This window comes from Vanacampus margaritifer, chromosome 5 (genome assembly GCF_051991255.1).
Source record: "Vanacampus margaritifer isolate UIUO_Vmar chromosome 5, RoL_Vmar_1.0, whole genome shotgun sequence".
In the NCBI taxonomy this organism is placed as follows: domain Eukaryota; kingdom Metazoa; phylum Chordata; class Actinopteri; order Syngnathiformes; family Syngnathidae; genus Vanacampus; species Vanacampus margaritifer.
The window spans coordinates 25656834-25667752 of NC_135436.1; the positions used below are offsets into that span (position 1 = coordinate 25656834).

At 45.4% G+C, this 10919-nt stretch overlaps 2 protein-coding genes across 2 annotated transcripts; one reads left to right on the forward strand and one right to left on the reverse strand.

Moving 5' to 3' along the window:
* Window positions 1–128: 128 nt before the first annotated feature.
* Window positions 129–8008, reverse strand: iws1 (interacts with SUPT6H, CTD assembly factor 1). Its single transcript, XM_077566673.1, has 15 exons — window positions 7795–8008; window positions 6850–6932; window positions 5657–6563; window positions 5239–5298; window positions 4628–4838; window positions 4443–4500; window positions 4099–4205; window positions 3415–3565; window positions 3255–3337; window positions 3028–3157; window positions 2707–2824; window positions 2506–2617; window positions 1333–1389; window positions 800–911; window positions 129–647 (listed from the first exon to the last, which is right to left on the reverse strand). Exons 1-15 carry the CDS (start codon window positions 7835–7837, stop codon window positions 522–524), a joined length of 2358 nt encoding a protein of 785 aa, XP_077422799.1. The 5' UTR covers window positions 7838–8008; the 3' UTR covers window positions 129–521.
* A 397-nt stretch (window positions 8009–8405) lies between these two features.
* wdr74 (WD repeat domain 74) lies at window positions 8406–10311 on the forward strand. The gene is made up of 2 exons (XM_077565975.1): window positions 8406–9160; window positions 9473–10311. Exons 1-2 carry the CDS (start codon window positions 8549–8551, stop codon window positions 10157–10159), a joined length of 1299 nt encoding a protein of 432 aa, XP_077422101.1. The 5' UTR covers window positions 8406–8548; the 3' UTR covers window positions 10160–10311.
* Window positions 10312–10919: the final 608 nt, after the last annotated feature.

Consider the following 10919-nt stretch of genomic DNA (forward strand, 5'->3'; position numbering starts at 1 on the left):
CACATGTTACAACTGTATCTTAAGTCTCCCCCTAACATGAGCACCACATGTTTCAGAGGCATGAACAGATCATATTATGATGACAATGATATAATTTTATTTAAGCACGTGTGAGAAGAAGAGGCCAGTTGGTTTTATTTTTTTTGTTTTTATTTAGAAAATTATCCTGGACCCAGAAAAGAACAAAAATACTCTACAAAGTGACCCTGGACAAGCTGTGACATCAGCATTACTTGAGGAGGCCTGAATGGAGCAGCAGCAGAGAGGATGTGACATCACTCCCGTGTAATTTCTGCCTCTCTCAGGCTTAGACCATTATTTGATACTCTAGTCCTTTAGAATAGAGGACAGCATATTTTAATTCATGATGGAGACAACCAAGACCATGTGACCAAGCGGACAGTCCTAATGGATGGGACTTAAAAATGGCAACATTGTAGAGCTGAACCAAACATAAAAAAAAAAATAAAGTGAGAGAAGCAATTGAAATTCAACAAAAACAATTCCTATAGCGGTTCAAATCAGAGTGGCATGCGATTTCCCTCCACACTGATTTTAACGGCGTGACCCGTCTTGGTGAGGCGGCGGATGTCTGCAAAGCGGCGCATCTGCTTGTCCACCCGTGTCATCCCTTTCTTCATAGAACTCTGGGGAGAGAAACGCGGAACAAATTTTTCCCAAATTGCCAGGCATTTTAGATTTTTTATTTTTTTTTAAACCAGATTAACCAATGAAATAATTGATTTGCAAATCTCCACTGAAGATTATGATTGTGAAAGGTTTCAAAACAATCAGTCACCCTGCTGGACTCCATCTCCACGTTCCATTTGGGTCGGACGACGTAGTCTTTGTTGGAGGGCATCGGTACTCGAGCCCTGGCGCAGAAGCCCGGGTCGCCTGGTCGGAGCGCTCTGTGGACATGAGCACAAACATATTAACACATTTCTAAAGAATTATGTTATTATTTTTAAAAGGAACCCTGACTGTCATGACAAGTTTGCTTTGTATTATTCTCCAAATATGGTTGTTACTAACGTAACTATGAGATTCATTTTTCAAAAATGCGATGTTCAAGAAATGTTTTTGAAACATTGATGATTAAAATATTTTTTTTTTCCCACAATAGCAAGACATAATGGCATTATCAGATATTGGTACTCTGTCCCAGCGAGTACTCAAGTACTTTTACTCTTGTCTGGAAAAGGTGCATCCATAATAGCAGCACACCCATCACTGCTCATTCTTACAACACGGGGGGGGGGGGGGGGGTTACCATGGCAACAGATCACACTGAAACAACACTTTTAGTCCAATCTTCTCGACTAATCTTACTTCTCCTCTCCCGTCAGCTGTTTCTCCAGGTCTCGACGAGGAGTCTGTCCTCCGGCGCTGAGGAGACAAAGCATGTAGAAGGTGAGGTTAGCGTGGACGTGGATGGACACGACCGGATCTGCTCAGCCCAACTCGCATGCGGTTATTGGCCACTGCAAATCAGCCGGTGTGACGTCACACCCAAACACACATGAACCGTTTGGACCACCTTGAGTTACATTCGAACCTTGGTTTCACCCCAGCTACTGGGGGAAAAAAATGTTCCAATAAAATGTGAAAAGTGAATGCTCAACTTTAATAAAATATTAAAATGAAATAATTTTATAGATGCCTTTAGGTTATTTGATTTCTCTGTATGAGGCCCTGAGACGTACAATTTGGATTTAGTCAGACTTTTCGGAAACGATTAATCATGAAAACCAAGATTCCACCGTTGTTGCTCTGTCACTTCAAACCTGCGATGGCGGATTGAAACACACGCATGTTGGTGAACAAGCAACAACACACCAAATTCATCAACGTAACCTAACAGTTAGTAGTATAGTGCTACTCATCCGATTTGGACATCACCCAAAATCTTCCATGTCGCTATTTGGGGACCGTAAATGGACAAGTGGCCACACCCCGAACTCCAAATAAGGCGAAGGAATGAGAACAAGCAAGTCGAGTGAGGCGGTCACATGTTGTTCACATGTAACATGCGTGATGATAGCGATGAGAGAACCTGCTGGGTGGAGAGAAGACGTCCGGTTCCTCCGCCCTCTCCACCTTCTGAGGCTGACTGAGGAGGATGAAGAAGAGGAAGAGTAGGAAAAGGAAGGAAAGGGTGCGAAGAAGAGAGGACCGCAGACAATGAAAAGTAGGGCTGGGCGAATTATCCATTTATTGATTAGTTCTATTTGTCGGGTCGGGACGGGACACCCCCCACCTCCTCCAGGAGAGAAAATAATGTAATTTGCTTCCCCCCCCAGTGGTTTAAATCTGATGTTAAAAAAAAAAAGGGAAAAAAAGGCTTATTCTAAGGCCATTTCGCCCAGCCCTACTGTTGATGATGATGATGATGATGATGATGATGAAGTGAGGACTCAAGCTAGTCAGCGTATTACAGGAGGAAACGGAAACATTAAGGCAGGAAAGTGCAGCCGAGAAACAGGAAGTAAACGCTGGAGCTACCTGAGTCGCCTGCGCTGAGGCATCTGCTGGTCCAGGTCACGCTGCTGCCGCTCCTCTCGCGTCATTCCCTTGTAGTTGGACGTCAGGCCGAAGATGGGCCGCGACCACTCGTCTGTGACGCAACGGCGGGAAGTGAGTTTTTTTTTTTTTACGGGAATGAAGAGCAAGGAAGAGGCGGGCTGTGTGATGAGGGGAACTTACTAATGAGCTTGAGGGCCAGGTCTTTGTTGGATCTGGACTCTTTGGGGTGCTTGTACAGGAACATGACGGAGCGACCGATCCCACTGTGCTTCAGCGTTTCCTGACTGACGCTGGGCAGCTGAAGGCAACGATTGGGATTGCAAGGTAACCAGTTACCACAATGCAGGTTTTAATGGTCAAATCTAATGTTTTGCTCCCATCTAGGGGTGGCAGCGTGGTTGAGGTTGTCTCCATGGCAACGAGACGATGTGCCGGAGGCCTCAGGCTTACGCGCTCACACAAAGCAATACACAACCCTATCATAAACGCCTTTGTGCTCACTTCTTGCAGGATCCTGAGCAGCTCCTCTCGGATCCGAAGCGCCGGCAGCGACTTGTCGGGAAGCGGGCTGATCCACTCCTTGATGGCCGACATGACGCCGCTGTCGATAAATGTATCCTTCAGGTCCTGCCTGAGAACGCACATAATTAATAATTAATTAATTTGTAGAAATCTGCATATAGTCGCCTAAAGTCACTGTAAATTCATAAACAAACAAAACAAAATACTTTTTTAGGTGCATGACCACTTGGGGCAGTAGAGTGAGCTTCTTCAGCGCCGGTTTCTTGGCACTGTTCAACGTTCTGTCCTCCTGAAAGTAATGAAGTTGAGACTATTATTAAGTGGAAGCATCTTATAGTGGATTTTGGTTTCATTTGCCGGTCAGACCTCCGCGGCCTCGTTCATTTTGGTGATCATGGCGCTGACCACGTCGTCAGCGTCGCTGATAAATGTTCCCCCGTCACGGTGCCGCCGCCGCTTGCCGCTCATGGCCTTCTTGCGAGCCAGCATGATGTCAAAGTCAGACATGAAGCTGGTGCTGAATGCACACAAAGGTAAAAAGGGCGAGTTACAAACGATGAAATCCCTCTTGGCTTTACGACAGGGATGTGCAAAATGTTTTTGTGTTTATAAAAACAGGCCAAATATCAATTCAATATGCGGTAGATATGCGGTTCAACATATTTAAAGCACAAAATAATACAATATCAGCTTGTTTTTTGAAATTACAAATTGATTGACACATTGTACTTAACTTGAAAAATAAATACAAATGTAATGTGGTAATATTTATTTTATTATTTTGTATAAAGTTTTTTTTGTGTATAAAAAGATACCAACCATAAGCATTTTTTAAAAATAGTGTAATGTCAGAATATTTTTTATAAATAAAATGTATTTTTTTTTTAATAGAATTTTTCTTGAAACATTTATTCCATTATTGGTAGTTTCACAGAAAAAAACACCAAACAAACTTTTTCTCAACCGTGTTTATGCGGCCCAAGCTTAAATATGATCATTGGAGTGCGCGACAAGTGAGCAGACGTGGTGCGGCGCTTGTGTGACGCTTACTCTTGGCCTCCGCGGCGGACGCCCTCGTCAGAGTCCGAGTCCTCCACCTGATGCTGCTTCTCCTTAACCTCCTTCTTGTCGCCCTCCAGATCCTCCTGGTTGAAGCCCTGCACACACAAACACAGATGTAGCATTAGCATATAGCATCACCCATTCTTTACAAAGACTGTGGGGAAAAAAATATGATACAAAAGAGCATTTGAAAGATAGGAAAAAAAGTTGAAGCTTATTGCAGCGCAGTCTCACACAATATATTTCTTCATCTGCATCTTAATTCAGATAGTCATCAAAATGTAACTTAATTTCCTTTTATAAAAGCTTGTGCTGCACTATGTGGTACTCACCGTGAACTCTTCCTCCTCCTCATCTCCAGATTCTCCAAAGATGTCTGCGATCATTTTCCTTAAAAGACACACAAGGATCGGATCAGAGATATTAAATCACTTGAAGCCACACTGGTCTGAACTAAAGGTTAAGAAAAAAAAAAGTTTTACGAACACTGTGTGTGTGTGTTGTACGTCGCACTCACTCCTCCTGGTTGTCATCGTCGTCGCTGTCGCTCCCAAAGAGCGCCTTCTCGTCCTTGTTCTCCGACGCGACCTTGGAGCGGAGGTCGTCGTCGCTGCCGCTGTCGGAACCCAGCTCCCGAAGCTTGGCCGCCATGCTCTTATCGATCCCGCCCGACTCGGCGTCACTGTCTGAGTTGTTGTCATCGGAAACTGCGCGACTTCTCTTAACAGCTGACGATACAACAAGACCAGAAAACTTTGGTGCCACTTTGTATTTTTTTTTTTTTTTAAACTGACAGCTCAATCATGACATTCACAAATAAAAAATAAATAAAGAAAAAAAAGTGTTCTAATGTGGATGTAAACTAAAATAATAGAATATTAGTTCAAATGTTTTTAGTACTGTTATTGAAGATTACTTACGGTAAATTCTAATTATTTGTTAAAATAAATATAATAAACAAGGTTAAATGTTGGACTAAAAAAAAAAGTTATTTTATAACTATTTATATAAATTAAGAAATAAAGTAACCAATTATTTCATAGGACACATTAATTAAAAAAGTAACACATTTTAAAAAAATAAAAAAGGCTAACTAAATGCTGCCGTGTCGGACGTCTATTGTCTCACCTGGTTTTTCCGTCTCCTCGTCTTCCTCGCTGTCTGACAGGATGGCCTTCTTCCTCTTCACTACAACACATGAACATCCAATACTGACTGATTGATTGACTGATTGACTGATTACCACCTCCATTTACAACACGTTTGCACCAACACAACTTTCTCCTCAGGGCACAATCACACTTCTTCATCTAAGATTACGTGCTCACTTTTTTGGCATGTTGGACGAAAAACATACAACATGTAATCTCAGAGCCCAGATTCAAACCAGGGATCTCTCAGCTGCGAGGCAGCTATGCTTACCACTAACCCACCGTGCAGCCACCTCCTCCAAATCCCTGGATAGCAACTGTTCAACTTCATTCTATTTTCTACAAACGTCATAATGAAGCCTTGGGGGTGGTCGGCAGTATTTTGACATTGTTACCTGGCTGCTCATCGTCATCGTCGCTGTTGTCCGAGGCTTTCCGCGCAGCTTGCGCTTCGCCGTCACTTCCCGCGACATTGTCGGCGTTCTTCCTTCCCTTACCGCCGTCGTCGTCCTCCTCTTCCTCGCTGTCCGACCGCATGACGGCCTTCCACTTTCCTTCCCCCGCCTTCTCAACCTCTCCCTGTCGCATGTCGGACTCATCATCATCATCATCATCAGAGTCCAGCGCAGCTGCCGGCGTCTTGCGCCTGGCCGGCGTCTCTGTGTCAGAGTCACTGTCAGCGGCGGATTTAGCTTTGGCGTCCTCGTTATCAGAGTCACTCTCCACAGCTGCTGCTTTGCCGGCGCCCTCCTCCATGTCCGAGCTGCTTCCCCTGCGCTTCGCGGGGGAAGACGCCTCCTTTTCCTCGTTGTCCGAGGCGGCATGTTTGAACGCCCTCTCGTCGTCGTCCTCTGACACGCTCATCCTGCGTTTGCCCACAGAGTCGTCGTCATCGTCGCTGTCGGCGGGCCTTGGACGTTCCACCTCCGAGTCGCTCCCCTGGTCGTTGCGGCGAGCGGGAGCCTCAGCCTCTGAGTCGCTCCCCTTGTCATGACGGCGAACGGGGGCCTCTGATTCCGAGCCGCTTCCCTTGTTATTGTGACGACCGGGATCCTCAGCCTCCGAGTCGCTTCCATGGTCGTTGCGGTGAACGGGACCCTCAGCCTCTGAGTCGCTTCCATGGTCGTTGCGGCGAGCAACGGGAGCCTCCGCCTCCGAGTCGCTTCCCTGGCCGTTGTCGCCGTGGTGACGGGGCGCTTCACCCTCCGAGTCGCTGTCGCCACCTCGTCGGACGTCATTGTCGGAGTCACTGTCGTCCCGCCGTTTGTTGTAGGATGCCTCCTCGTCATTGCTGCCCTCGTCCTGACGACACAAACAATAAAATCATGTCACTGTTACTTTTTAAAACCCTGCTGCTCTGCTTCTGGCAAACAGCCCAAATATCAGAAGAAGTTAAGACACTCCAGAAGTATGTAAACCTCCTGGCTATGTGCAAAGATCGATGCATTGCACTTCTCTTTCAGTCTAATCAACGGGTTTGAAGAAAGTTGTATGTCAAAATACAGATTTTTTTAAAGCTTATTAATTTAGCAAATAATCAACAAGTTATGCATGCTTACACAAATCCTACTAAATGATTAGGTCTTACCTCAGAATGATGTTTGTTGCTGCTCATGTCCTCGCCGTCCGACGCCTGATGTTCATCCTGAACTGGAGTTCCACCACCGTCATCTGTGGAATAAACCATTTACAAAAAAAAAAAAAAAAAAAAGACAGTGGTTATTTTGTCTTGACCATCAACTCTCCTGCTAGTGTCAGTTTGCCTTTAACGTCTCTGATTGGTCAATTGGAATTCTTGGCCTGGCGTGAATGGCTATTTTACCGTGATAAGATTAGGTTGAGGATGCAGTGTTACGATCAAACTGTCTTTGAGATTAACCGACTTCTGATTCCAGCTGTGGCCGATAGGACAATATCAGTCCATTAATTTTGTTTGCAGATTCGTCACTAGCAACATCGAAAATGTTCATCTGCATAATCATTGAGTTTTTTAATAAACGAACAACAAAACGTCTCGATTACAACTCTCGACTGGCTGCACGAAACTGTAAACATAGTAAACAATTAAAAAGAATAAATAAAATGGTACAGAGCGGTAAGTAGCTCCTTCTGGGCGAGCAATCAGGAACACATTCACCAGTGCAGAATTTTTACTTTCAGTTCTCGCGCGATTCACGGCAAAATAACCACCGCGGGGAAAAAGTAACTTTAATCCTGACATCACTTATTAACTGTGACACATTGGGAAGACATGTACTATTACCAGTCAGAATAGTTAAGATTCCCAATATAGGAGATGGGCTCCAACTTCACTTTTAAATACATGAGGTGTATGCCCTGTTATACCGTTTCCTGGAGGATGAACAATACGCATTTTCTAAAACACTTCTTCCTAGGTGTAAAGTAGACGCAAGTAGGTCTCTACAGACGTGGTAAAATAAAATAAACACTGGGTGTATACGAATGCAAATGAGATTTAGTATTATGAAAGAACTGCGTGAGCTTGTTATGTAGCAAAGACAAAAGTGTTTACCGGAATGGCTCCCAGACATGAATTCGTCCTCTTCTCCGTCCATTTTTAGCCGAAGACGGCTTCGAGTTTAGACTAAAAGAAAGCGTGACAGCTCTTTTGTTATCCACGCTTTGTTTCTATCGAGGCAGTCAAACAAAACATAAAGCAAAAAAGACGATAGGCTGCCAACTCGGTGACCGCTTGAAGTAGGGAGACGACGAGCCAAAATGGAGCGGCCTGGCCATATACGCATGCGCAGAGGTCACCGGCGCCTTGTAGTGACGTAACAAACAAACGGACAATCATTTAGTTCTATTTATTTTAATGCTTCATAGAATAAATTGCACATTCAACTGTAAATACCAAAAAAGTCACATCAAAACAGTGCAAACTCAGAAAAGAAATGCCGCACACACCCATTTTAACGTCAAACTGCAGGTATGGTCCCGTTTTATAACATCATGTCTTTTAAGGAGTAACTGATTGATTGTATAGCCAATTTCAGTGTCTGACTCGCAAAGTTAAAAATAAAACAAAAACACAAACAAATCTACTTTTTTTTCGTGCTTTTATTTCTGCATTCAACCATTCCAGTAGGTGGCGATAAAGCACCAAACGCCACTAAACACCAAAGGAGAATAAATATTTTAAGGACGTCATTGACGAGCGACTCGGCACCGACGAGGAAACGCGTGTTTGGATCAAGAAGTCAACAAAGTGTTTCGAATCGAATCACGCCGCTTCAACGCGTAGACGCTGTCCTCGAACCCGCGTGATGGGCGAAAACAGCCGGCCGTGCACCGTGTGGCTGGGCTCGGAGACGGGCATCCTAAAGGGCGTCAGCGTCTCCCGCAGACAAGCCTTCAACTTCTGCGACAGCTCGCAGCTGAGCCGCCAGCACGAGGTCCGGACGCTGTGCTGGGCCGACGAGGCCGAGAGCGAGCTGCTGGTCGGCGCCGTGGACGGAACCGTCAAGACATTCAGCATGGAGAAGGGAGCCTTCACCGACATGCGTAGCTGCGGTGACCCTGCCGAGGGCAACTTCGTCGGGCTGGCGGTGCTGGATAGTGGCGCAACGTTGGTGACATGCGTGGAGAGCGGCTTGCTCCGAGTGTGGAGGGACGAGAGCAGCGAGCCCGCCACGGAGATCCGCGTAGGTAGCGACGTGGCCCGCATGAGGCAGAACCCGGAGCACCGGCACAAGGTGGCGACCGGCGGCAAGGACAATTGTCTTAAAGTGTGGGACCTGGAGAATCCCGAAAAGCCCGTGTTCACCGCTAAGAACCTGCGGGACGACTGGCTGAGTCTACGGCAGCCGCACTGGGTCAAAGACATGGCCTTCATACCGGGATCCGACAAAGTGGTCACCTGCACGGGATACCACCAAGTGAGTCCGCAAGTTGCTGGACTCCTTTGAAAAACAGACCCTTTTAACCTAAACAAAAAGACAAGGTTTACATAGTTTGAACATTTTGATATTTTTTTGTGTGTTAAAAAAAAAATGTATTTATCGCCATTCGTTATAGTTTCTTTTGGTCCTGGTCAGTGTGTATAATTACATCCGACCTCAACCGGCTCGTTTACCTGCCGATTGTAAGCACTTGTGGCTAAGGCCAAAGGGTTTTTAGTTTTGCCGATATTAATTTAATTATTCAGTCCTACTTATTATACATTATTTATATTTGCTTTGTCCCACCAGGTGCACGTGTACGACCCCTCAACACCTCAACGTCGCCCCGTCCTGGAGGCTACCTTCGGGGAGTATCCGCTGACGGCGTTGTCTCTTCCCGCCGCGGGAGGCTCGGCAGTGGTTGGCAACACGCATGGTCAGATCGCCGTACTGGACTTGCGAAAAGGCCTGGTGCGGGGGTGCTTCAAGGGCCTGTCCGGGGGTGTTAGAGCTCTGCAGTGCCATGCCTCGCAACCCCTGGTGGCGTCCTGCGGCCTGGACCGCTTCTTGCGGATCCACAGCCTGGAGGACCGGCGGGTGCAGCACAAGGTTTATCTGAAATCCCGCCTCAACTGCTTGCTGCTCGCCAGCCGGCAGCTGGAGGAGCCGGCGGACTCCCAGGGGGACGCCGAGCAGGAGGTGAAGGAGGAGGATGAAGCGGACGACGTGTGGGACGCCATGGAGCAGGTGGAGGAGCGAGAGGAGAATCTCAAGAGAAAAACATCGGAGGAGGAAGAGGACAATCCTAAAAGGAAAGCATCAGGTGATGAGAATCCCACGCAGAAAACAGCAGATGAGGAAGGAGAGAACTCCAAAAGGGAAGCATTGAGTGATACTTCAGGGGAGGGAGGAGAGAATCCAGGGAAAAAAACATCGGAGGAGGAAGAGGCGCAGACGCAGAAGAACAAGAGAAAGCGAAAGAAAGCTCAAGCCTGAGAGGCGTTTGTAGTGCACTCAGAGCGTAGGACATTTAAAAGTCCACGCTCCTCAGACTAAGAGCGAAATGGTGCCGTGCAAGTGTTTCTTGTAGGATTTGCATCATTTGTCATTTTATCACATGAATTAAAAACTTTTTTTTGGTCATTGTATTCAAGTGCCTACAGATGCTTTAACAGGAAAATACAACGGTCAATGAACGCATCAAGTCCAGGGAAGAGTCATTCAATTTGAAGGAAAGCATCAAAAATAATTTCTGATTTTAATAAATTTTTGTAAAAAACCTTATTGTATGTGGTTTTGTATAGACATTGCATTTTAGGTTCATCCTGAATTACTGTACACCCAAGACAAAACTTTTTGGAAGTAATGTATTTAAGACTTTGTGGTTTTAAATTGTGTTTAATACACAGATACATTAGTAACAGTCAAAAATGAAATGTATACAACCTAGTAGACATTGAAATTACTTTTTTTTTTTCACAGCAGCAACTCATTTGTAATTCCAAAGTAAGATGACCACAACAAACGTGTTAGCAGCAGTGTAAGAAGTTCGCTTTAAAACATCTAAATAAATAAATAAAAAAGGGCAATGTAGCTGCTAGGTAAATGTGACCTCCAAAGTGATGAAGTGGTTAAAAAAAACGAGGCAAAAGTTCCCTTTCTGACCTAGTAAACGTTGAAAATGCCACCTTTTTATGTTAGCTTAGCTGTGAGGCTAACAAGTATGTGTTCCCTCACAAAAGTTTTCACTTTTTAC